Below are 26,348 nucleotides of genomic sequence, written 5' to 3'. Positions count from 1 at the left end.
CTCGGGTTATTGAAACCAGAGCAGCATCTCTTGGTGCGGCATTTTCGGCTCCGGGGACCTGTGGGTGGGAGCTGGAAGCCACAGAGCGGGAACTGAGCAGGAGGGACTGTAAGCGGCTGCTGGGATGTGGGGATGGGGCAGAAAACCCTACCCCCTCCTTAATGCCTTTTCTTGTTTGAGTTGTGTGTTTAAAGTGGTTTTGTTCCTCCTGGGTGGGGAACGGCTCCTGGTGCCCTGGGTCACTTGTGCATAGCCTTTTACTATGGCTCATTATCAGGTGGAAGGCTTTTTTCCTGAGACTAATTGTGGACAAATTATTTTTATCCATGCCGAGAGCTTAGGATGGTACTTGTCTATCGGCTCTTCTTAGCTGCAGCACAAAAACTGTAAGGGGAAAAAAAAATTACTGTCTGACAGCTACATCTTATTCTATTAGTATGTTTTAATTAGAACATGAGCAAGAAATGTGTTATGAATATTCATGATCAGGTTATTAAAATGCACAATTAATCTGTACGCTTTTTAATAACTGTATTAATGGAGAGAGGAGGTAGTTCCTATTTTTGTCTTTTCTGAATTGGAAAGTGTGCCTTAACTTGGTTAGTTGGAAAATGGGTTTATTTTAAAATAAAGTTGGCTCCCGACAGCTGCGTGCACACGTGGGCGTCTCTAAAACTGCACGCATGCCCTGCGCTGGAAGAGCATTGTAAATGTTGCAAAGCCAAGCACTCAAAAGCTGGGATATGCCAGAATTAAGCTCGCTTGTGCAAACGTAATTCAGCTCCGTGCCACATGAGGTTTGACACAATCTCAGTTGGTGACTTGGATTTATGATTTTTTTTTTTGCCCGGGACTGCGTGTGCTTTAACGCAGGAAATCTGTGCCTGGGGGTGAGGCAGAGCTGGGGGGCGAGGGAGATGCCTGCAGGATCTTCGTCTCACCCGGGGGAGCCTGGCAGCACGTGAGCGAGGTCCGCAGGCAGGAAACACATCGCCAGGTGCCCCAAGCTGCTTCTGACCGTCCCCTGGGCGCCTGGCCTCGCCTCCCGAGCTGCTGGGACAGAAGGGTCCGGGTGGGGGCTTGGGTGCCCTTGGGCAAGCACTCGGGGAGAGCCCTGGGGCTGCCGGCGTGGGGCTGCCCGCATGGTGTCCTTCTCGCCCCAGGCTTCCCCATCTTCTGCTCCTTCCCCTTCGTCTTCCTCCATTCGGGTCAAGCCCGGCTGCTCGGTGCCAGGCGGTGCCCAGGGGAAGGCCGGGCTCGAGGGCAGCGCTGGTGAGCGACACGGGCTGGGGAAGGTGTGACCGCGTTTGGTGGTGGCACCGTCTTTGGGGATTTTATGGTGCGAGCGGAGCAAAACCCTGCTGACAGGGGCTTTTCCAGAAGTGCCTGCCTTTGGCCGAACTTTGGGTTTTCGCAGGGCTGGCAGAGGGGATTTGCTGCTAAATTTTTAGATCCTTACTCCGATACGAAGGGAGGGAAGAGCAGGTTGGTGTTGAATGTAGGACAGATGCCAGAAGTCGAAAGAGGGCAGTCTGTTTTTTCCTGGCTTCATCCCAGAAATCCCTGAATCCTTAAAACACCTGCAGGCTGAAAATGGGAGATTTTTGCTGGCACCTTTCATGCCGGTGACTGCAGCTCGGGGAAGGTGTGAGACCTTTTTTTCCAGCAGGCATCGGACAGCGGGCTGGCTCTGCAGTGGCACGCTGGCACAGGCACAGTCGGGGCGGCTGAGCCTTTGGGGATGCTGCCACAGCCGTGTGCCGCTTTCTTTGCCGCTTGGGTGGGAGAGCGATAACCTCGCTTCACCTCGGCAGCCGCGCGACCACGTGAACACCGGCGCCTTGAGGGAAAAAAAGGCCTTTTAGGTTTCCCCAGGGGTTGGTTTGCTGTTGCAGGATCTGGGCGCTGCTGTGCCTGCAGCCCGGTTGCATGCTGCAGAGCCGATGGGAGGAGGTCAGGGTTTCCCTCCTGGCTCCTGCTTGGCTGGTGCGGGGAGGGTGGTGGGGGGCTGCTTGCCCCCAGCTCTGCGTCTCCCCAAGAGCAGTGAGGGGGAAAAAGGGGTGCCCGGGGCTCGTACAAGCTCTGGGAGAGCGGCTCGTCCTCCGCAGCTTGCCGCGGTGCGTGTGCTGTCGGAGCACCCGGTACGGTTTTGACCCCTCTTTGGGGCGCGCTGGTGGCACGAGTGGCTCGTGCAGAGGGTTTCCCCACGTCTAGGGGTTGCATTAGCCTCGTGACCTCAGCTTTTCTCACCCGTACCACCCCCTGCCTCCTCTTCCCTCCTTCCTTGGGGAGGCCTGGCAGTGTTCCTTCCCCTGTCCCCTGCCAGGAATTCTGGCAAAAAATTCATCCTGGGCTGCCAGGCACCCGAGCTCCCTCCAGAGCCCACCCCAGCCTGCCCCACTGAGCATCCTCTCCCGGCACATCCTGGCCTGGGGATGCTCCTCTGCCATCGGGTGGGTTAGAGACAGGACAGGGTGGCTCTGTGGGAGGGCAGGGTGACCTGGGACCCGCGGACGCCTGTCCTGCACGGTACAGGGGTGGGCGTGGGAGTCGAGACCCCCGCGCCTTGGCTTCCCCCCGGCTCCGGGGCTCCCAAGGCGCCTCGTGGGGCCACTGGCCGCAGCCAAGGCTCGGTCGGTGCCGCAGTCCTCGTCCTTCCAGTGCAAAGGGGCAAGTTTGCCAAGGATGTCTGAGGCTGCGGTTCCTGCTCGTGTCTTCACCCTGATCGTTGGGGAGCTTTAAAAATACCCATGAAAGCAAAATGAATAGAAGGAGCGTTTCTGCCTCCTGATCTCCGTTGGTGTTTGCAGGGTATGCAGATGAATTGCTTTAGAAAAACACATTAGCAAAGCAAAAGTTTATTCTAGGAAGTAGGAGGTGGGAGAATTGGCAGTAATTCTCCCTAGTATCCAAGGTATTATTAGAGGCTTATCCCTGCTCTGCACAGTAATCACATTGGAAATTTTTGATTAGAAAACAAAATCTAAATGAGAATTATGAATATTCATTAGGTGTAGAGATTAATATGCATAATTATGCAAATTAGACAGCAATTAAACACCAATTCTCTGGGGAAATGATTAACACAAAGGCACAGAAATAGAAGGATGTAATTTGAAAGAAGTTTCTGGTTAAATGAACAGTAAGGGGAGCGGAGGAGACAAATACACGGCGTGTTTGCCATAATAATCAGCTTTGCTAAAACAAAATTGGAGTGCGCCCTGCAACCCTGCCCCGCCGTGTCCTTGCTCCTGCACGCACCCCCGTCCCTTCCACCGTCCTGCGCCTCCGCGGTCACCGCCGCTGCAAGCGGGTCTCTGCTCCTAAAAGAAAATCTCCTGTAAGGCCCTGCCGGCGCCTCGGCTGTCGGCGCTTTGCTGTTGTTGGAAGAGCCGGTGTGGAGGGGGTCCCTAGCGAGCCCCCGAGGCTCCTGCCGCGGGGGGTGGCACAGGGTGATGCTGGACACTGCCAGGAGTGGCTGCAAGACGTTTCTCGTTCCGCCCCGTGGCAAGCGTGGCCATATACCCCCCGCAGTGGGGCTGGGGTTTCCGTGGGACGAGGCAGAGAGATGGCTCTGGCTGGTGCCATCCACGCTGCTCAGCCTCCCGCAGGTCTGGGATTTCTCCCTGCTCGCCTCAGCTGAGCTCGCAGTATCTGCGTAGCATCTCAAGCCCGGCCCTGCAGGGCAGAACGATGCCCACGCCCTGCCCGGCCCCCTCTCAAATCCCCGGCTTTACCCCCATGAGCCTTTGAATGGGGAGACTCCGGCTGCCGCTCCCCGACCCCGGTCTCCCCCCGGCGCGGAGGAGACAGACCAGCACAGTCGGAAATCCTGCTGCTGAGTCAAGTTGAGGCTCGGCTGCCAGGCAAGGTTTCTTCCGTGCAGTTGTGGTGCCATCTTGAACTGCGAGAGCTTTGCTGATGCCACTCCCTGGGCTTTTTTTGTCCCGGTGGACGTTCGCCATCTCCCCTGGGTGCCTCGTGTGCTGGTAGCCCAAGCGGCGCAGCCTGGGTGGACCTGGCAGACGATGAAAGGAGATGATTTCCTACCGCAGTCTGTGTGCAGGCACATTGCAAAACCCTCCTGTTTGGTCTCTTGCCATTTTGGGTTGGATCCCCTTTACCAAGGATATACTTGGCAGGGCTAAAAATGAGATGGGCGGGAGTGTGCTCTCATCAGCCCTGCGTTGACAGCACACCTTGCCCTGCGGGAGCACGAGGGGGCTTAAATAACAAATGCCCTTGAACAAATGTGACTAAGCCACAGGTAACGTTGTAACCCCAGCAATTCCCATCCGAGGCTCTTTCAGGTCTGGGTGGTCTTTTAATCTGCTCGGGTGCAATGAAGAACAAGTTTGGCCTATGACCAGCAGCACCATGGACAAAAATGGGGTCCCACTGGAGCATCGGGATGGGCGCAATGAGTTTTTAATTCATAGTCCTCTTCACCAGCGGTCTCTGGGGAGAAGAGGTTCAAGGGCGCTCTGTGGAATAAAGCGAGTTAAAATACTTGTTTCTCCTCTGCCCGCTGTCCCGTGTTTTGAAGCATTTCCAGGCTGTGGTGGGATTTGCTTTGAAGTTTGTGGAATAAACTCCCAGCTGGAGTGGGACGGTGAGGAGGGAGAGGGGAGGATCGGTCACGCCAAGTGGAAGTGGTTTATTAATGAAAATATTTTTTTGTTTGTAGAAGGAAGAGTTAATTTTGCGAGAACACCTTTGAGGCTTTGCTGATAAAGCAAGAGTAACCTTTGTTCTTCCTGTTTTTCGGTAGGTTTGGATGAAAGACCGGGATCAGGTTCCTGGGGAACGGGAGATCAAAACAGCTCCACATTTGACCAAGGAAGGGTAAGGACGAAGCACAAACACCGAGCTCCAAGCAAAACAAACGGGGGCTTTGCCATGGCTTCTCAGCACGTGTGTTTGTGCCCAGGTTGGGTCTAACCCTGGAACAGCTTTTCTTGCCCCATTTTGGACATTGGTTCTGTTAACCCTGCGGGGGCAACAGCAGGGAGAGGGGCCCCCTGTGCTCATCTCCCCGGGCTTTGCTGCCTTGAGGTCCCCCTGGAGAAGGCTTCTCGTCCAAAAACCTCCCCTAGGTCCGCACCCTGCGTGGGCTGCCCACAGCTGCTCAGGCCTCTCCCCTCCCTGCGCTCGGCTTTGGCGTGGGGAGAGGGGGGCTTCTGGCCGTGGGGTGGGAGAGGTCCCCAAATGGGGTCGCGGCCGAGCGGGCTGAGGGGTCTCACCTGATGGGCTGTGCCTTCGGCGAAGCTTGCTGGGCACCCGCCACGCACAGCTTTGGGAGCCCGAGGGGCCGACTGGGGCTTGCTTAGGGGGGAATCTACCGCATCGGTCGGCTGAGGCACCCTCGGCGGGGATGGAGAGCACGGGAAGGGTGTCGCGGGGAAGGAGTCGAGGCTGCGACAGCGCATAACTGGGGCCTGAGGAGGGGAAGAGAGAAAAGACATTAACTTAATTGAAATGGTGTTATTTTGACAGATGCTTGTTTTAATGGGTTTGTGCGATTCGTTTTTGCAATGGCACCTTTCCCTTCCCTTAGGTCAGTGGCAGAGCAGGCGCTGTGGTGTTATTTCTCATTTTTGTAGGCTTTCTCACCCCTTTGCTCCCCTGGCCTGGGGAGGGGGCTGCCTGGCTCTCACCTGTCGGGTGCCGAGCTGCGGGGCGAAGGCAGAAACTTCCTCAGAGCTGCCAGCATGGGGCAAACCCCCCTTATGTCCCTGTTTTGGTGCCATATCCCCTCCCAGTGCCGCAGCCTCGTGGCTGCACTGCCCTGCTCTCCCTTGCCATGAGGATAAGATCATTTCTGTGCCCTTTTTACGAGGAGCCTTTGACTTTGACCCTTCCTGCTATGGGAGAGACTGAGCTCTGACAGCCTTGCATTTTGACATTTGGCTCGGCATCCCCACGCGCCCGGCGGTAACTCTCCTGTGTTGCTTCAGCAGAGCTATGGCGAAGGCCCTCACTACGGCGAGCACAGGGACCTGCCATCTCACAACAGCATATCTTCATCACCATTCCTGGGAGCTGGACTAGTGGGTAAGTGCTTTTCAGCTGCCTGGCGGGTGTGTGGTCAAAGCAGGGGAAATCTTAACGCAGGATGGCACCTGGTGGTGGGAGCGTTTGCACTGGCCGGTGTTGCTGTTCCCGATGTTGGACCTGCTCCAGAAGGTGTTCTCAAAGATGTTGTTAAAGGAGCTGCTGTCCAGAGGGTCTCATCAGTGCCTGACGTGCATGACAGCTGCTGTATTTTATGTGCGTGATTATTTTTCCCTGCTTTACGGTAGCACCCAGAGGCAATAGCGGAGATTGATGCCCGCCGTGCTGGCACGGGATGGGCTGAGTTTGCTCTTGGGAGCTGGTAATCAAGGGTGGAAAAGCACCAGGAGAGAGGGGGAGAAAAGGCACAGCTCATTGTTAAGGTCTTGCAACAGGCTCGGGGCTGCTTTGCTTTCCAGCCTTGCAGCCCCAGGGCAGTGCAATCTGCAGAGAGCTGGAGGTGCTCTCCCTCACTGCAGTGAGGTTTGGAGGGCCTCTTCTTGTGTCCTGCAAGGCTCCGGCAGCCCCGTCTGGCTCCTCAGTCCCCTGCGGCAACTGGGCAGTGTGAGGAGCTCATAGGGACCGGCGAGTGCCGTCCAGCCCCACGGGCTGTGCCGGAGACGGTGATCGTGTGTGACTGGATGCATGCAACAATTTACCCAGTTACCTCTCCCAGCTCGGGGGTGGGAGGAGAGATTAAGAGCAGAAAATATCCATCCTGAAGGGTTTAGAGAGCTCTAATGACATTAGGTCAGGAATTGGGGTTAGTCCTCCCCACCTTTGCCCACGCAGTGGTGTGGTTAAAATCCTCCAGCGAGTGTGGAAGGAGCGGTCTCAGGGCAGGGCCCCACAGCTAGTGGTGTGTGCTCGTGGTTTGAAGGGTGGGGTTAGAAGAGGGAATTGCGTTTGAAACAGAAAATCCCCACCATGATAGGAGGTTTCTCCTGCGGAGCTGGTCGGAAAAGGGAAGAGAGGAGAGGGGTCGTGCTTGGAAGCAAGCAGCCACGTGTTTGCTCGTCCTGGCTCACGTCTGGGGCGAGGGGCTCGCTCTCAGCTCTGCTCCCCCCTTTCGCTCCTCTTGCTGTTGGGGGGGGACACGATGTTTAATTGCCCTTCGTGGGTCCCGCGCAGGCGTGGAAGAGCGTTGCCGAGCAGCTCCTCCCTGTCCCTCTGCAAGGGCAGTTATTCCTTCTCATTTTCTGCTTCAGGAGGATGTAAGCAAAGCAGAAGAGATGTTTCTTCATAAGACAGGAGAGCCTTGATGCAGTTCAGCAGGGTTTCTTGGGGGTGTGCGTGGGGGGGACCCATCCCAACCCATCCCACGCCCGGGGCCGAGGCAGCCTTGAGAGTTTCCAGCTGAGAAGGAGCTGCCCGGGGAGGAACACGGAGGTTTCCCCTTTGATGTGTGCAGGGAAGACGCGTTTGGCTCCCTCTCAAAGACAGGGCTCCCAGTCTTTGGCAAGCGCTGCGGCACTCCCCGGCAAGGCTGCGAGCCCAACCAGTCCCCAGCACGTGGAGCCGGAGCCTCTGCTGCCCCGGCGGGTGATTTCCACTGGCTGCCTCCGCGATGGAGGGCGAGCTGTGGCCTCATGGCCGGCAGGACGGTGGCCGCATATCGTGCCAGAGGCTCGAGCGCCCGCCGGGGCTGCATCTCCCCACACCAGCACAAGGTCTCGGCTGCTGGCCTGGGCGGTCGGCTGCAGCACCAGGAGCTCCACCGCCAAAACAGGACCTGGAGAGGCCAGGAGAGAGCAGCCAGGAAGGGCAGGGGCTCCTCACATTTCAAAGTTGCTTTTGTTCCTAAAATTAGAGTGTGGTTAAAGTAGAAAACATCAATTCCTGGAGCAGGTTCCAAAATATATAAATAAGTTTTGCTTTTCCTCTGTGCCCATGTGCTGAGAATGATGGACTGGAGGAAGACCACGAGTGGGATTTGCTCTTCCTCTTTACCAAGCTGCTTCTGAAAACTTTTCAAGTGGCAAAACGATAAGTGGAAGGAGAGAGAAAGGAGAGCAGAAAAAAAGCGTGCTTTTGCATACGATAGTGTAAAAGCAGTGGCAAAGTGGCCAAGCAGTGGCAAAGCAGTGAAGGGTGAGCTTTGGAGACGTGTCACTTTAGCTGCCGGTCCCTGGTTTCCAGCAAGGTCCCCCCTGAGGGCAGCGGGCTGGGCAAGCCTGTGCTAATGGGGCAACTGAGTGGAACCGATGAATTTTAAAATGTGAGGAGATGGAAGGAGCAGATTAGGATGAGCATGTCCAGTGGTACTGGGTGGACAAAAGGTTTGTGAGGCTATCGTCTAAGCCCTTCTCCAAAATCAGAATTTGTATCTCTTTCCCACTCAACCTCTATTTCTTCAAGGAGGATCAGAAACTGCTGGAAGAAACATTTTGGGAAGAACACGATCTGTGTTGGAAATGATGGGCTTGGCCAGCTAGAGAGGGGGGCTGAACTGAAAGGGCCCCACAAAGAAAAAGTGCACATTGGCATCCCCCGTCGGCACGGGCTCTGAGCACTGGTCTCTGCCAGCTGCCGCTCGGTTGGGGTGGTGCCGGCCCCCTCCGGGAACCTGTGTCCTCCGCTTTTGTTTCTTGAGTCAGTGCAGTGTCCCAGAGGCAGCCTCCAGCCAGCCATCCCCTAACGCCGGGCATTAGGGACGAGCACCCTTCCCGCAGCGAATGGACACTGCTGGCCAGGCAGCACTTGTTGGAGAAACGGAGCTAAACCGTGGGTTTTTGGGCTCTATTTTCCACACGCGTTCGGCAAATGGAAAGGAGGCTCCACTCTCACCAGCCTTTGGTGGGCTGGGGAACTCCTGCCAGCCCGAGCTTTGAAGGTTGCATCCTTTCGAGGGTGCAGACTTCACCTGCCCCTGAAGGCTGGCGGCATTTTGGGGCTGTGGTGTGCAGGAGGAGGAGCAGGGGTGCAGCCGGGTGCTCCCCTTCCCACATGAGCCATTTCACCACTCACAAACTGATCTGATGTGAGCAGGGGTGCAAGGAGGGAGATTTGGGAAGTGCAGGGTGTAGTGGCTGTTTGGATAAAGGAGCAGCGGAACGTGCAAGCTTGTTCATCCAAATTTCTTCCCGGCGTGTCCCTGCGCGGGGAGCTGGCTTTGCAGGGCTGGCTGGGGAAGCTCTGGCTGCAGGTGGGTCTGGCTTGCGAGCAGCGGCGATCGCGCACAGAAGCAGTGCAGAGCATTGGTTTCAGGTGTATTTAGTCAGGGAGGGGGACAACTGAGAGCAGTGCCAGGGCAGCAAACTCCACGAGAAGAGCAGAGCTGGAGGGATTTGCATGGCCCAGGAGGGAAGGAAAGCGGGTCTGAATTCGGGGGGAGCAGGCCGCTGCCAGCACATCCCCGAAACCCCCACGAGGCTGAGTCCCTGCCTCTTGTTCCTGCCTGCCCGTCCAGGCAGATCCCTTGTGCCATCACCCCAGCGCACGCCCTCGTCCCTCGCCCAGGGTCCCCCTCCCAAGCGCAGCGTTAAGGGGGCTGCTCAGCTCCTGGGGAGGAGGAAGATGCTTCAACAGCCCATGCTGGGGGAGCCCAAAGCTCTGGTGCAAAGTGCTGGACAGATTTCATCCCAGAAGGACAGCGTGCCTGTTGTTTCCTGCGAGCAGGCAGCAGTCCTGGCAGTGGGAGACACCGGCACTGGTGGGTAGAGGGACGGTTGCCTGCCTGCTCTGCGGGCAGCCCCAGTCCAACCCACTCTCAGGATGGCGGGCCTGCAGATCGTGGGGTGCATGCCTAGTCCAGAACTGGTTGGAATTCATGTAGCATGCTCTGAAAGGAAAAGTACTGATTTCTATTCAGCTGGGACACGCAGATGTGGTATTTGGGGCTTTTGGATGTTCTTTAGATGAACGTACAGCACCTGGAGCTTGGCTTTGGGAGGCAACTTGAGCGCAAAGCAGGAGAGACGCTGCACTGGCAGTGGGACCTGTGGGTGCTGCTCCCAGAGGTGGCCTTCCCCTGCCCTCAGGGCTCCCCGAGAGCTGCGGGTGACACCGCTCATGCACTTTTTGAAGGGGATGGTGCGAGGGCAATCTTCAATCAGATGCTTTCCAAAGCCCAGGTTACCTCTTTGCCACAGCTTCAGCTCCACAAGGTGATAGGGAAAACCAGAGCTGTCTGCAAGACTAACTGGACGGGAAGCTCTGGCCTGTGTTGCGCTGGATAGGATAACCTAAATTTAAAAAAAAAAAAAGTAAGTCCCTGAGTGGAAATACCATCAGTGCTCTGAATAAAAGTCCCCCCAGGCTCCCAGGCGAGGGTCGGTGAACGCGATGAGCAGGGTGCAGTGGCAATGCCTGCGAGCTCCGTCGCTCCCTCCTCCAAGTGTTCAAGCTTTGAGCCCTTGGTGCTGCTCCCCGGAGGACGGGTGACGTGGTGAGGTCTGAGCATCCCAGCCCCGAGCGGGGAGAGGTGACGGGGACCGTCCCTGGCTGCCCGGGGTGGTGCCAGGACACAGTGCAGTGACAACTGGCTCGTCCCAGAGGGTGAGGAGAGCTTTTCTGTTTGTTTTAAATCACCAGTCTTCAAAATCCGCCACTCTTTTACCATTCATCTTCAGCAGGGGCAGGCAGGGGGGGATTGCTTAAACAGCAGGGAAACTGATAAGCCATAACAGATTTCTTTCTAGTAATTATTTCTAGTAATTAGCTTCTTTTCAGAGGAATGTTTCTAATCTTATGTGTATTGTGAGCTGTTGTGGATTGGGTTCTTTCTGGACAATGGTTTTAATCTGCCCACGGACTGGGTTTGTCGCTGCTCCTGGTTTTTTAATATTTTTTTTTCTCCCCCTTTCTAATCCCTGGCTGTGTTTTTTCCTCCCCTTTTTCCCCAGGCCATAACTCTAATGGAATTACCGGTGCGGGGCTGGGGGCAGGCACGCGGTGGGTGGCTGTGCCGTGGCCGGGGCGGTGAGTGCCGGGGGCTGCACCGGGGCTCTGTTTCGGAGCGTGGGGACGGGGTGATGCGGGGACACTGGGATGAACTCCCCGCGGGCTGGCAGGAGCGCGGGGCACTGCGCCTCGGCAGAGCACCTGCCTCCCTCCCGGCAGGCCTGACAAAACCCGTAGGCAGCATTGAATCGCCTTCTCTTGGTTTATTTGTACACATCTGTGAGTGGGGCTCGTCTCGGGGAGAGAAATGGCAAAACCACAAGTTTACTTAAAAGCGTGGTTTGCTCTGGTGGATGTGAGATGCTGCCATGGTCCCGGGCGCCCAGGCCAAACCCTGCTGCTGCCAGCGCTGGCGGCAACCTCGGGAAAGAGGAGTTTTTATTCTGCCACCTTGTCTCCGAGCCCGGGAGCAAATCTGCCTTTGGGAGGAGATAGCGCAAACGGTGGGGGGGTTTCTCTGCAGAAGCCCTGGGTGAAGGCAGGCCCTGAGGAGGCTTCGTCTGAGCCCGGCACAGCCGGATCCTGCAAGAGAGAACATGCTGGGGAGAGGAGAGAGGTTGGGAAATCACTTATTAAACAGGGTTGAAGGCAGCGTGGGCAGGCGAGGGGCAGGGGAAAGAGCTGGCAGGGGTGGAAAAGGCAGGAGGGGGATGCCAGGACTTGCAGTGAAGCAATGCCAGGAAGAGCTGGAAATACTAAATGCTCCCAGACTAAATGCTTTCCGGATGCAGCTTGCTCAAGGTGCCCTCCGCCGTGCCTCCCCTTTGCATGCTAAAATTGGCAGAGGTAAATCCAACAGATAGGATTTCCAAGGGAAACCCCTTTCCCGTTCAAGGGATTTGTTCCCAGTATCTTCTGGTATGGTCCCCCCGCACACCCCCCCCTGCCCCCCCCCAAGATCCCTTAACGCCCGTCTGCAGGATTTCAGTAATTCGGTCAGGAGCGAGATGGCATTTGAGGGGATTCCTGGCATTTTCTGCCAAGACCTGCCTCCGTCCTGGTCCTTGCTGTGGTCCTGCGCTTTTGCCACCTTTTCTGGTCGGTGCCGCTGGGCTGTGGCTGTGAAGGGGCGACTCTGGTGAGCCCCGGTGCAGCCGGGTTTGCCGCATGTGCCAGCTGGCACCTTGGCACCTCCCCGGCCGCAGAAACAGCACCTTCTGCTGGCAAGTTCAGCTTTTTCTTGCCCAACTTGTGGACTTTTTTTATTTCAATAAGCTAGATACATTCCAATCCAGAAAAGTTTGCTGTTCTCCCTTCTGCCTTGTTTTCCTAGACAAATAAATGTAAAATTTCTACTGCTGAGGTTTTTGCTGTTTTTTCCCCTTTTTATGTGATGACGAAGGAGGGCGCTGGGGCTGGCTGGGGGGCTGCCCTCCCTTTCCCAGTTTCCCCCACCCCCTGAGATGCCTGCTGGTCCAGGCGCGCAGCAGATTGCTGGTACCAGGCACGCTTGCTTCCCACGTGAACCGAGCGAGGCATGAAAGACCATCAGGTGAAGGTAGCGAGTTTCGGAGCAATACGGTGCAGAGTTGGCACTGGGTCGCAGTCCTTTGTCTTCCTGCGCGCTTGCCAAGAGCCCTGTCGTTCAGCCTCCGAGGTTATCTGGTGACGGCGGAGGTGTTTGGCTCGGTGCTTCAGCACTCAAGCCGCGCGTGGAAGCGGCAGTATGTTATCAGACGAGAGGCCTGGCTGTTGCTCACCAGATAAACTAGCGCGGCATTACCCTGGTTTTCCTCTGGTTTAAGTGTAATCGCGATCCGCCCGATGCCACAACCTGTTGAGTTATTTGTGTAACGTTGCCGGCGCTGCAGCAAATAGAGCTGCTAAGCTCTTTTAAAAATTAGGTCATTTAGGAGATCCGTCCTCTGACATTTTGACCTTTGTTTACTTAACGTTTAAGCCTCTGAAACGAAATGGCAGCGGCGCCCGGTGTGTCCGGCTGTCGCTGGAGGCGAGGGGCGGCGGGATGCTGGCGTGCTGCGCTGCGAACCCGGCGCTGTCGGGAAGGGGGGTCTCGGGTTTGGGGGTTGTAGTGGGGGAACCCACTCCGAAATTTTGGTTTGAGTTCAAGGCCCCCATGCTAAGGTTGCAAAACTGAGCAGCCTCCTCTCTCTTCCCACCCCTCTGCCCTGTGCTTCAGGGGGGCTGTTTTGGGGAAATTTGTTCCCCCCCCTCATCTGCTCCCCAAAACCTCTTAACCGCGTGTGGAGCTGCCTGCCAGCCCAAACGTCGCCCCAGTGCATTAACCTGCATCTTAGCAGGCTTCAGTGATGGCTTTAGGTTAAGCAGATTGGCAAAATCCTCCCCCTCCCAATTTTGCTTACTAAGCCAGACCGGAGGCAGGATGCGATCGCCCCTTTTCGGGGAAGGGCTTTTGCGGGGGTGGGAGGGGGCTGGCAGAGCCCAACGCCTCCCGGCTGCATCACGGGCAGGGTCCCCTGTGCCGGCGCGGGGCAGGTGCCGGAGCGGGGCTGTCCTGCCCTGGGTTTAAAGCCTTTTTGATCATCATCTCCCGTTTCCCTCTTCCCCTCCCCCTTTTCCCTGGTGGCACTGTTAATAGGCTGTAATTAAAAGTGGGGAAAAATTCCTCATATATTTTCAGTCCAGTTTTTCTTTTTCTTTTCCTTTTTTTTTTTTTTTTAATGAAAACCTGTCTGTTTCCCACTAGAAAAATGCCTAATTTTGCTTTGGGCGGGGGGGAACCCCAAAGCAGACTGTTACGCTGTTGTCTGTCCCAGGCACAGTGTGGAGGAGAGGGAATAGCTTCCCTTCCCCTGGCCTGGGGTCCTTCCCCGGAGCTGCGACGCTGCCCTGGCACCCATGGGTGCTGCTTGCCAGAGGCCACGGTGTGCTCCAGGACAGTGACCACGAGGGTAGAGACTGCAAGGACATTTCAGAATGGAAACATTTCACATGGTTTCTTCCCCCCACCTCCCTTGAAAACACTATTTTCAGCAGTGTGTGGGCAGGGAGAGGTTGAGCGTGTTTGATAAAAGCTGTAGCTGGGTGCTAAAGTTCACTCGGCAGCGCTGGGGCACGTGGGCTCGGCTCGCATGGGGCTGCTCCCGCGCAGCATCCCAGTTGGCAGGGATGCTCCGGCTGCCAGGAGCCCTGCAGCCCGGGAGGAGCCTGGCCGGTGGGACCTAACGGAGGGGGCTTAGAAAGGAAGGAAACTTTCTTCTGTTGAATGCCTGCTCTTTAGATCTGGATGGGTTTTTGGAAAATTGAATCTCCACCAGGAAAGGGGAAGAAGGTAATCCCTGCGCCGTAAGGAGCTCCGCACGCTGCTGCTCAGCGTACGCTGGAATTGTATTTCCTATTGTATGGAAGGCGCCCGCAGAGTCTGGTCACTCATGCCTGGCTTTTGGTTTGCTCTGTCACTGCCTCTGCCAAATTCGGCTGGCTTTTTTTAATATGTCTGGAGGGATTTTTTTGCTCTGGTCTGATGCTGCCAGTTTCCATGGCCACAAGCACTTCCCTGCATCGCTGCAGTTTTGGGGTTTTGCTGTTTATGGACCAGCCGAGCCCTGCCGTCCGTGAACTTAAAAGAGCTCCTGTTTTAGCAACAAGCTATTAGGGGAGGCAGTCACCTCTGCAGACGGGTGGAGGAAGCTGCGTTACCAGAGTGGGCTTTGCACCTTGGCAGGACACCCTGAGAGGATGGGTACGCGGGGGTGCACGCAAAACCTCCCCTTCCCTCTTACAGAAAACCTTGTCTTTTCTTTTCTCCACTGTAGGGAAGAGCAGTGAAAGAGCCTCATACTCCACGTTCGGAAGAGACACAGGGATGCCAGGACTAAACCAGGTAACGATAAAATGCACTGGGATTTTTTGCTTCGTTTACTGGCTAAGCTGCTAGGAGTGACAGCCTGGGAATGAAAAGGAACCTGGCGGTTTGCATCTCCCCTCTCTACACGAGGTCCTGGAAAGCCTCTGCTCTGCTCAGAAATGTCTGTTGGGTGTCGGGGGTTTATATGGGTCTGTGTTTCTGGCTCAGAAGAGTTGTCAGAGTTTAGAAAATGGGGTTGTAGCAGCTTCTCGGTGCTTTTCAAAACTTCTTCAGACTCACTTATTTTATTATTGTTAATCCTGCTTCTAGCTGATTTGTATTTAATCAGGTATAACCTAGCCAACACTGCCCTCGGAGGGAGTTTCAGTGAGTCGGATCCAAGCAACACCTTTCCTTGGGCCAGGGTGGCCGCGGGCAGAGGAGCGCTCCGGGAGGCACCTTCTCCCTCCGGCTGGCTGCCTTGGAGCTCTCACTTTGCCTCCAAGCGCCGCGCCTGGTGCTGCATGCTCTCCCTCCCCGACCAGCATCCCCCCGTACCCTGGCCAGCATCCCTGTGTCCCCCCACTCTCCAGTTAAGGGGAGAGAGAGCCCGCGAGATGGTTTCTGTGCTGTTGTAGCATCGTTTCGGTGGACGTCGGGCAGCGTTTTGGTTTTGTGGTGGTTCTGTCGATGCAGAACCTGCAGAGCAGATGCTCATCTCTGCAGTCAGGGAGGGACATGGCATGGGAGCTGCCTCTTGCAGCAACAACCCTGCCCTGTTGGGTCACCCCGTGTGAACCCCAGCAGGAGGACCAGGGCTGTGCCATGGGGAAAAACTTGCTTCCTGTGGGGAGTACCACAGGCGTAAATCAGAGCCCGGGAATGCAGTTGACCAGCCCTGAGATAATCTAGCCTGCTGCCACTGGCATCCAGAAATAGTTTTTTGGGAAGGAGCAAGCACCTTCGTTTTGATGTGTTGCTGCAACTGCCCCGTCAGTGCCCGAGCATGGCCCCGGGGAAACAGTCCCACCATTTTATTCAAGGGAGCAGCTTTTGGCCAGACAGCTCTTTATTTTATACATGTACACACACACATATTACATGTTTTAATTTTACACAAATTTGTCATAATTTCCTCTTCTCTGAACTGAGGATGTTTCCTTTGCTGAAACAGCTGTGCTGGCTGTCTGTGCCAGAGTGGATTTAATTTACCACTGAAGCTGCTAAAATAAAAATGGGACAGATGCCAAGCCTAGCTTTTTAATGTTATGGTTTTGCTGGGGTTTCATGGAGGAGAGGGAGATATAAGGTAACAGAAACGGGGTGGGCAAATGGTGCCGCAGGCCGGGAGAGGCCCTGGCGCGGGCGCGCGGGTCCGGATCGGGTGGCAGAGCGGGAGACGGCCCGTTTGATGTGGAGGGGAGACAAAACCCCTCTTGTGCGGGGCGGCGGGAGGCGAGCGGGGCCGTCTGCACGCTCGCTGTGGCCCCCAGAACAGTTGTTGCTTCTGGCTCCAGTTTTGGGGGGGGGGGGGGTCGACCTGTTTTTTTTTCTTTTGGAAAAGCGCTGGAAAATTGTCTGGTGGCAGATGCTCTGGATGGGGAGCATGTTCCTCCCCAAAACACAGAGGGCAGAGCTGTGGTTCCCCCCTCGTTTAACCCTTAACCACCTCTGGAGGCATCCGCAGGGAGAGGGAAGGGGAAGAAAATCCCTTTGTCTGGGAAATTGCCTTAAAATCTCAGCGCCCCTCTGGAGGTACCCGCGGGAGGAGCCGGGCAGCAGCGACGCAGCCCTCCGGGATCTCCTCCAGGGTGCTGTGCCGCTTGCTTTTCTTGGCCGTGCTGCTCCATGGCGCGTAGCGGTTTCGGTGCAAAGGTAATATGACCGGTGGAACAGATTGCAGGAATTTCACCAGCTGTGAATACATGAGCTCCTCTTTCCCTCCCCGACCCCTTTCTGGAGGAGATGGAGTTTTAAAGCAGTGGGTTTTTCTTTCCAGTTTCTCAAAAGCCTGAAATCCTCCTTTATTTCAATGTGTTGCCCTCGGAAGATGGGTCAAAGCTAAGGTTTTGTCACTTAAAGGCCCTTTGCCAGCCCTCTTAAATTCCACGTAAATACATTTAACTTTCTCCCGAGGTGAAAGGGGCAATGCCGGTGGGCGTGCTCCTGGAGCAAAGGCACGCTTGCTCCATCCCGGGAGCCAGCGAGCACCCTGAGCTCCGGCTCCTGCCGGCTCTGCGCTGCTTCCCAGAGTGCCCAAGGTCAGCTGGGATAAACACGAGGGAGGAGTTTCCTCTTTTTAGAAAGAGGGATTTGACTTTTCCCTGATAAAATGCAAGAGAAAACCACCCCTCGCAGAGGCATTGCAGCTCCGTGGCGTCGTCCCCAATGGGTCTGGCTGCGCGCTGCTGGGGATGGGAGAAAAACCGTCAGTGCTGGCACCCTGGGCTGGGTTTTATGGCCGGGCACAGTCCGAGAGGCACAGTCAGATGGGCCGCCGGCTGTGTAACCTCGCCTGTCTCTTGCGGTCGGTTTAGGCATGGTCGAGAGATGTGACAGCCCGGGGGCTCCCGGCTTTGCCGGTGGGTGAGCGCTGTTTCTGTCCTCTGCCCTGGCCGGGTCCCCGATGGCGTCGCGGGGGTGAGGGACAGCATGGGGCCGTTGGGTCGGATCTGCCTTTTGAGGATGGGCAGACACGCTGTGCCCGTCAGGTGTGTCCCCCGCAGGCACCAAAGCACCGATTGCATCAGAAACTGTAATCCCTTGCCATGAAACCTCTGAGGCGGTGAGGGAAGGGTTTTGTCCTGAGTAAGTCCGTTTGCCCCCGTGTGGGCAGAGCTCACTGCCTCCAGCAGATGCTTCCGACCCCTTGGCTTTGCTGCAGGCTGGCGAGGCAGGCGGGGAGCGCTGCCTGACGAGCCCCTCGGCCTGACTGTCGCCTCCTCTTTGCCTTCAGCAGGCTGGGCCGATAAAACCGTCGGCAAGGTCTCATCCTGCCCTTGTGGGCAGCGAGGTGAGCGTGGGACCGCGATGCTCCCCGCCATGGCACCTGCTAGTTTGCATCTGTGGTTTGTAGAGAGCTTCCTTGCTGGGATCCAGCGAGAAAACACAGCTTGAAAGACCCTTTTCTTCTTGCACATATATTCCCCCATAGCTACCCCCACATTTATGTATTTGTTTTTTCCTTCTGGCCCTTTGGCTTGTTTCCCGCCCCCCCCCCCACCCCCTCGGCTGAATTTGTGTGAAGGCAGCTCAAGGCAACTCTGTTCTCTCCCAGCGAGTGCGGTGGTTTTCCAGTGTAATTACATGGAAGGGTTTTTCTGTCTCCTTGTTTGCAGACTGGTTTCCTGCCCAGTGAAATGGGAATCGCGAGTCCGAGCACGCTTTCCCCCACCGGGGTGAAAGGGGGGTCTCAGTATTTTTCTTACCCCAACAATCCTCGCAGGAGAGGTGCTGAGAGCAACATAGGTAAGTCACTTTGTGCCACCCTCGGGTGCCACCGCTACGGTTTGTCCTGCAGCTTGGTTGAGCGACCACAGGGGCTGTCGACTGGGTGGGCACCTGTGTCGGGTCTGCCTTCGGGAATGAAAGCACTGATGCTGCCATTTGCGCACATAGGTGTGACTTTGGCATTTGCTTATTTTTGGTGGGGGGAATATATATATAAAATTTTTTAAAAAGGGGGTTTGGGCTCAGTCATATAGAATTTCCTTCTTTCTGGAAAATGTCAGATTAGGTGAAAGCAGCAAATGGCTTGAGGTTCTTCTAAAAATGCCTCCAGCCACACTGCACATCAGTAGTCGTTCCTGGAAAACCTTGGGCCACCTTCGAGGCTGGTTTTATGGCCAATGGCCGTCCTTGGAGCCCCTGTTCTGCTGCAAGCAAACGGGGCTGCCAGGAACAAGTCGTTAAGAAGCGGCGTGAGGTCTGGGTGCTCTGCCGGGGCGTGGGAGCTGTGCCCTGGGATGCAGAGAGCGTTTGCTCCGGGACCTCTCCCTGCCCACCTGCCTGCTTCGATGTTCCAGAGCAGGAGTTGCCCATGCCTGGATCTACCTGGGAATAAGCCGTTTTGCTTTTAACGAAGGCTAAGGTTGCATGTGAATTTAACTTTTGGGTGAAGACAAGCCCCAGTTCTCCAGAACTTGTGTTTCTTGTCATAGTTCCTCCCCGCACCCTTCAAAGTCACTTTCTGGCTGCTATTTTGGGCTTTCCCCAACAAACGAAACCAGAAGCGACCCAGTGTTACGTGTATTTTTTCCAGTGCTTTTCAGAAAAAGGCGTCCACTTTGATATTGCCACTTTAAAAAGTTGCTGGTTTATGTTGTCAGCCTGGAAAATGATTCTTTTGCATCAGGTCATTCCGTGTGATGAATTTCTCTTCCTGAGCTACAACCTGGCAGAGTCCTTGGCTTGCCCGACTTGCTGTGTTAGCATCCTGCACCCCCCCAGCTGGGGCTTTCCTTAATTATGAACTAAAAAAAACACCCCAAATTTTTAACCAGTGCTTCCCCTTGAGCCACTTCTCGGGATGTTTCCCCTGCTGCCTCCCTGAATGGTCTCCCTTCCCCCAGGACACTGTGTCCTCCCCCCTCAGAGCTGGACCTGGCGAGATGGGCTGGGGAGGGACCGGCCGGGGTCGTCCCTGCCTTCCTGCCCCAGTGAAGCTTTCCCAAGTCTATTACTGTGTAAGGAGCAAATGAAAATACAACCCCCTCCTTGCATTTGTTTTCTTCTGCATCTTCTCTCTACAAACCCACTTCAAGTTAAATTGTTTCAAAGAAACCCCAAAAACCGAGGGGTTATCTAGGGGCTCAGTCTCTTCCAGAGAGCAAGCGCAGCCCTTCTTTGTGTGATGAGCACCTCTTATCACAGTGTTTCAGGAGAGAGACTGCCCTGTGAACCCTGTTTGTGGGTGAAACCCACCCTGAAGGGGTGCAGACGAGACAGGGAGGAGAGGTTCACCCTCAGACATTTTCACTATTGACGCTTCTTTGGCTACGGGGTGTTTGGCATCTGAGCCCTATTTGTACCTGTGTCTTCCATCCTTGGAGGCTTTTAGCTATAGCTTGTTGTTTTCCCTCCTGCTAACCCCCTTCAAAAGTTAGATCCTCTCTTCTTTTCTTCAAACCAGATGGACAGCCCAAAAAGGTTCGGAAGGTGCCTCCTGGACTCCCCTCCTCGGTAAGTGGCAGGAGCGTTTTCCCGGCAGGTATCCCCTCCCTGTTCCTCCATCCCCTGGGCGTCCCTGCTCCCTCTGCTGCGAGAGCTGCCAGCCCTGTGAGTCCAGCCACCCCAAACATCGATGGCTTGGATTTTAGCAAGACGAGGAAGGGTTTTCCCAGGTATGGCTTCCTACCTAGGAGAAATGGGGAAGGAGAAATGGGGAAGCACTGTGAGACTGCAGTGCCGGGGCAGTAGTCGGATAGAAGGAGCTGCAATGCTCCCCGTGCGGAGCAGCCGGCAGCGGCACCTCCCCGGCCAGAGCCCGGACCCATCGCCTCCTGGCCTCGCTGGCTCTTGTCTGTTTGACGTTATGTCGCGAGTGCCCGAGTGAAATGTAATATTTGGTGTGATCGGATTTCACTCCAGAAGGGAAACCAAACCAGTTGTAATGCGGGCAGGCAGCTGGGGCTGCTCCAGGTGTGTGCGCTGCCTGGGCTGTTTTATAAGAAAGCCGAGCAGCCTGTAGGAATATGTTAGCCATGCTCCCGCGGCTGTTACAGGGGAATAAACTGAACAATGTCTTTGTGGCTAGAAGTAATGGGATCTCCAGGAAGGCTAATTGGAGCGGGCTGGAGGGTTCCTGCAGGAATATGGGAGCTGTCTGGCTGTGCGGCAGCCGAGGCTGCATTCCTCGCTGGAGCGTTTGCGTGCTTGCAGGGGGACGGGCGGGCTCTGTCCTGCAGGCGAGCTGGAGCCCAGGCTGGGGCTGCGCTGGAGACGTGCCCTTGCCCGAGCGTGTCGTGCCGCTCGCTGCCAAAGCTGACGCTGACGCGCCATGAAGGGGGTGCCCGCTCCCCCGTTCCCCGGGGAACACCTGCGTGCATCCACCCGTGGGGGAGATCTCCTGCCGAGGCGTTCCTTCACTGCTAGTGCAAAGCTTGGTCTGTAACCTCCAGCATGGGCTCTGCCTGTGGAAACGGGCCCTGAGATGCCAGCGTTGGGAGGATGGAGGGAGAGGAAGGCACCGAGGGCTTGCCAGATTGGGCTCGCGGACCGGAGGGTGTTGGAGGGTTCCTGCGCACCCGCATCATGCAGAAACCAGCTCCAGTCAGCAGTGCTGAGTTGCTCTAAGGGTCTGTGTTTTAACAGGGAAAACCTGCTCAAAGCAGAATCCATATCACTGCGTCAAGTTTCTGTGTGAAATTCAGAGCTTTTAAACCCCAGTCGACATGTGGGGAAAACATCGCTCCGACAAATGGCCCTTTATTGGCCTCAGATTTCAAAGGTGACGGGGCTTGCTGCCCATTGTGCTGGCCGTGCCCTAAAGGGCCCCGATTCCCACAGGAAGAGCCGCTCGGCCTTTGCCAAAACTCAGCCCCTTCCCTGTGTCTGAGCCGACACCTGCACACGGGCTTTTCCAGCCCAGAAAGCGCTGGCTGTCGCCTCGGCTGCCCCTTGACCGCAAAGCTCCGGTTTTTGCTGTATGGGCCGGTGCTGCCTCTTTCCGCTGCCCTCTCTTTGCTGTGATCTCCGGCTTCTTGGTTTGTTTTTGAACTTCCACACCTGGGGAGAGAAATCGGCACCGAGGCGGCGAGAGAAGTGTGGAGCAAAAGGAGTCGCCAGCCTCAAAGGCAGCGGATCAAAGGGTCTTTCTTGTCTGACTCGCCTGTGCGGGAGCCCACTTTGAGTTATCGCTGGACCCTGTGCAAAATAAATAGGTTAATCAGCATCTTATTAAAATAAAGTGCTTTAATCTGTAATTCCCTAGCTGCTTTGAAAACTTAGAGAGGTCAGCGGCTGGAATAGTTGAGGGTGGCTGAAAGAGGAGTGGTTCTGCCGAAGGCACCAAGAGGCACTGGCCATGTGAGATGGTTAAAGAGGGATGTGAAGGGCGATGCCAGGCAGGGACTGAGCGGCTCTGACTGCGGGCGGGCGCAGAGGTACCTGTGCGTGTAACCCACGGCCCTTTGGGGTCAGTTCTTGTGAAATGGGTGCTGGCCTGGGGCAGCGGCCTGTGCTGGGGCTGCCCCGGGGCGTGAAGCCCCTTTGAGCCTCCCTGCTACGCAGAGCTGGAAAGCAGGGTTCTGCTCGCGGCCGCGCTCCCCCGCGGGCTGGCGCGTCCAGGCGCAGGACACGGGGCTGGATGAGGCCCCCGAGCCCCCGCTGCACGTCGGCCGGCTTTGCCGGAGGAAGCCGGGGAGGGATTTTGTGCAAGTCAGTTCCTGCAGGATTTTGTTGCTGCAGCGAGTGTGGTGGCTGGGAGCCGTTTCAGCCTGCGAATTCGCAGTCTGGTCACCGCTCTGTTTAGGTTTAGTCTGCCTGAAGTCCCACCCCGGTTCATGCATTTAAGCAAGAAAAACAGGGAGGGAGGGAAAAAAACCCAACACCACAAAGCCCTGCGAATCCCAGCGCTGGGGCTTTTCAAGCGGCTCTCTCGCCGCGCTGGCAATTTTAACCGGAGGAAATGACCTCACCTGGAGGTCCCCGAGGCCGCCGCCGGAGCTGCCGACGCGAGGGCTGGGGCCGCAGGGTGGGGAGCGGGGACCTGGCGCTGATTTACCGTTTCCTGCGGCGCTTGGCCAGCGGCCGCCGGCTCGGCCGGCTCCCCCGCAGGCGGCGGGACTGGGATGCTCCTCGCTTGGCTGGCGTGGGGAAGAGCGGAGTTGGCTTTCCCCAGCATCCCCTGCGCTGAGCAGGGAAGCGAAAGATTTGCAGGGGCCAGGGCCGCTCCTGGGGTGAAGCCTGGCCCCCCGGGATGCAACAGGAGCCGGGGGGGTCGGGGATGGCGGAGCAGGGTGGATACGCAGCGAGGCGAACTCCCCCCTCTTTGCAACCCTGGTCCGCTCATCTCTGCGATTTTATTCTTCTTGTTTTCGCTCTGGATTTATTAAATGGATGTTGCAGCTCGCCGCGGCCCCCCCGCGCCCGCTCCGCTGCCGCACAGCTGCCTCGCGCGCTGGCCAGGTGCCAGCCCCTGGCAGATGGCGCGGGGCTATTAGACGTGCTTCATTCGATTCCCTGTCCCAGCTCCCGCTATTTAATCAAATTATAGGAAAAGTCAATTTACTGGATTCTTGTTCTTTGCAGCCTCCTCCATTCCCCCGCTCTCCCCAGCCGCACGCGCTGCCCACGCGCAGCTCTGCACGCCCGCCTTGCCCCGGTCCTGTCCTGCGATGCCGCACAAAGGCGAAGCACCGCAAATTTTCTTTTTTGAGCGAGGGACGAAGGGCAGCTGCCGGCATCTGTCAGGTTTTTCCCTTCCCCCTCTCTTAATTTTATTTTTTTTTCTTTTTTTTCTTTATTTTACAAGTTCCCCGGTCTCACTGTGTAGCACCGATGCCCACAAGTTGCTTTTGGTTCCCCGTTGCCCCGCAGGGTCCGGCTGCCCAAGGCCGATGGGCGGTGAGGGGCCGGGGCTGCCCCCAGGGCTCTGAACTCTCCCAGCTTCGAGGGAAGCTGCTCCGAGAAGCAGGAACCTGGGCTGCCGGGGAAAATGAAGCAATATGTTGAAGTGCAATCGCTGGTGCTTTTCAGAGTGCCTTTTTTTTCTTTTTTCTTTTTTCTTTTTTTTTTTTTAACAAAAGGACCCCTATTTTCTATTACACCCCCACCCCTCCCCCAGCCAAAAAAGAAGAAATTCTTGGTGTTCTGGGCAATTACAGAAATAGAGAACAATTTTGCCCTTTCTCACTGGGTGAGGACAAGGGGTTGGAGGGAGCTGGCTGGGTGGGTAAAGAGAAACTCAGGGCAGGTTTCCTTTCCAGAGAGAGCTGTGTTTTCCAGGCAGAGCTGGCTGAGCGTGCCCGGCCAGCCCCTGCACCCGCCTCTGCTTTCGTATGTATTTTAAAAAAAAAATTATTAGTGGTTTCAGAATGAATCAATGGGGATGAAAATAAGCTGTAACAAAAGTTCTCACGTAATTTTGAGTGGCATTTCGGTTTCTTTGCATGTTGAATTTCTGCTTTAAAAAAAAAAAAAAGTATGTTTTTGCACCGGCACAAGGTGATTTTCGGTAAGGGCTTTCGAGGATGGGTTTGGTTAATTTAGAAGGGAAAAAAAGCACCTTTTCTTTTGCTTAATATGCTGTTAAATAACATAGCTGAACAGTGCTGCAGAAAGCTGGCCAAAAGCTGTCAGAGAGCTGTCCCCTCCCGTGTGACATCCCTTTTGAGGGACTGCTCAGCCCTCAGCTTCCCCCGTGCCTCAGTTTCCCCTCGAGCGGGACGGGCTGATTTCCTTGAAGGGTTTGAGCAGAGGCCATGCTCAGGAGCGGCTGCTCCCAGCACGATGCTGCAGGGGTGAGCAGGTCCCGAAGCCTCGCTGGTCCCCGTCGCCACCGCCCAGCCCTTAGGCGCGGGGTTAGCACGCAGAAATGATGGCTTTTGCGGTTACCCATAAAAAGTTATAACCGCAGAAAAAGGAACTAGAGCAGAGAGTTGAAACTTCTGCTGGCGCCAGCGTCTTCTGCAGGAGGGGGCTGCGGGGATCCGCGCTGTTACGGGAAGGCAGACAGGACGTGTCTGCGCGACAGCCCCGTTCCCTGTGCCGCTCCCCAGCAGAGCTGCGCCGTTCAGTACTGCCGCCGTGACTTCAGCTGAGCTGCTTCGGTTTCCCCCCACCCGGCTTTGCTGTGGGACCGACGCTGTCCTCTGCTGTGATGAATAAAAGCAAAGCTGCACAGGATGGGGTGACCTGTGGGGAGGATATCGGGCCATGGGGTGGCCAAGTACTTCTCTTCAACCCTTTTCCTGCCCCACAGGTGTATCCATCCAACTCAGGTGATGACTACAGCAGGGATCCAGCTGGATATACTCCCTCAAAACCTCCCAGCACTGTGTATCCCGGAGCCTTTTACATGGCAGGTGAGTTATTCACAACCCCGATGTCCTGCAAGCTAGCCGGAGCAGGGGCTGCCTGACCCATTATGGATGATGGGAGGAATTGCAGAGCTCATGAGATGGAGGGAGCTCAGGGCAGGAGTGCATGAGACACGAAGCAGCCCCAAAATGGCTCTGATTTGCTCAGTGGGTGATGCTTGGCGTAGGCAGGACACGACGGGGACAGACGCAGCCCCTCAGCCCAGGCTGACTTGCCCCTGTGTGGGCTGTAGGACGCATGCTGGCATCTCTGCCCTGCTCAGCTCTGGTTTTCCTTCCAGACGGGCTCCATAATTCGCCAGACCTGTGGAGTTCACCAGGTGCCATGAGCCAGTCGAGTTACGGTGCCATGCTGGGCAGCTCCTCCTCCCCGCTCCCGCAGTCCAGCGGCTTCAACAGTTTACATCAGCACGAACGCATGGTAATGCGTCCCCGCGCTGTCCCACGGGCGGGCTGGGGGGCTCCGCTCGGCCGGCCAGTGGCAGCACGTCACCTCGTCCCATAGCTGTCGGCTCAGGGCGGCTGCTGACAGGAAGGACCTGGGTCCTGGCCTGGATGCCAAAGCCCGGCAGCCTTTCAAGGGCACCTCTCACCCCTCTCCCCTTCTCTGCCAGAACTACCAGCTTCATTCAGGAGAGGTTAACGGCGGACTTCCCTCTGTGTCTGGCTTTTCCTCTGCCTCCACGCCGTACGGTGTCTCCAGTCATACGCCCCCAATCAGCGGGACAGACAGCATGATGGGTACGTATGGCCCCCGGGCGCGTGGCAGTCCCCAGCGTGACCCCCCTTACTCCACTGCCATGCAGAGGCTTAACTGGAAAATCAAAGTCTTGTGCAAACCTCTGATGCCCGAGGCTGTGATATCTGTGTCCGATGTACCCGGACACTTCTTATCCCTTGTGTGTCACCTGTGCATGGAATGACTGCGTGAGGAAGAGGCGCAGCGAGGTTATCGCTGCTGGATATCTGGGCAGGCTGTACAGGGGCACAGGGTGCTGGCTTGGGGGTTTACACCTCACTTGGTGGATCTGGGAGGAGACCAGGATCTGTGACATTATCTCCTGGAGGTGCCGTGGCTAAAAGGAGTTGCGGGAAGGATTTGCACCTGCATTGCGGGAAGGCAGGGGGTATGTGTGAAGGTGTTCATCTAAATCCAGAATACGAATGTTTGTGCTGCATTTGGATACCACGTTGAACCTTCAAGTGCTTTAATTTCTAACCCTGCTGAACCTGTTATAAAACCTGTTACTGACATGAACTCGTGTTCCCCAGAAAATGAGGATCCTGGCCTTGATTCATAGAAAAACCCTAGTTTAGAGGAGGGGGAGCAAGTTCGGGATTGTAGGGGCTTAAGATGTCCCGTGAAAATGGGCTGTGCTGCAGCAGAGACATTTGATCACTGTTGATGGCATGACACCTTCGACCCGTCGTCTTATAAAGATGTTCCTGCAGCCCCACAAAAGCCACTGGGGCGCATGTGCCCTCCTCCGGGCTGCTCTGAGCTGGCCATCCATTTAAATATTCAAGCAAAGCAGGAAGAGCGAGAAATTTCAATCTCAGAGCGGGTGACCCCAGAGAAGGTC

At 56.1% G+C, this 26,348-nt stretch overlaps 1 protein-coding gene across 18 annotated transcripts in view; it reads left to right on the top strand.

Annotated features, from left to right (window-relative positions):
* The window catches only part of TCF3 (transcription factor 3), an 82,481-nt gene that overhangs the window by 37,178 nt on the left and 18,955 nt on the right, over positions 1–26,348 (top strand). For 13 of the 18 annotated variants that reach the window (XM_072845274.1, XM_072845271.1, XM_072845272.1 and 10 more), the window contains 8 exons: positions 4,772–4,845; positions 5,958–6,054; positions 14,694–14,761; positions 18,064–18,193; positions 19,857–19,906; positions 24,648–24,750; positions 25,047–25,186; positions 25,380–25,506. In XM_072845274.1, the coding sequence (XP_072701375.1) occupies positions 4,772–4,845; positions 5,958–6,054; positions 14,694–14,761; positions 18,064–18,193; positions 19,857–19,906; positions 24,648–24,750; positions 25,047–25,186; positions 25,380–25,506 (789 nt within the window). The remainder of the gene's footprint in view (positions 1–4,771; positions 4,846–5,957; positions 6,055–14,693; positions 14,762–18,063; positions 18,194–19,856; positions 19,907–24,647; positions 24,751–25,046; positions 25,187–25,379; positions 25,507–26,348) is intronic. The other 5 variants (XM_072845286.1, XM_072845273.1, XM_072845287.1 and 2 more) reach the window with 1 other exon arrangement.

The sequence above is a fragment of the Ciconia boyciana genome, chromosome 24 (genome assembly GCF_034638445.1).
Source record: "Ciconia boyciana chromosome 24, ASM3463844v1, whole genome shotgun sequence".
NCBI classification, from domain to species: Eukaryota; Metazoa; Chordata; class Aves; order Ciconiiformes; family Ciconiidae; genus Ciconia; species Ciconia boyciana.
This window is presented reverse-complemented; position numbering and strand designations above follow the sequence as displayed.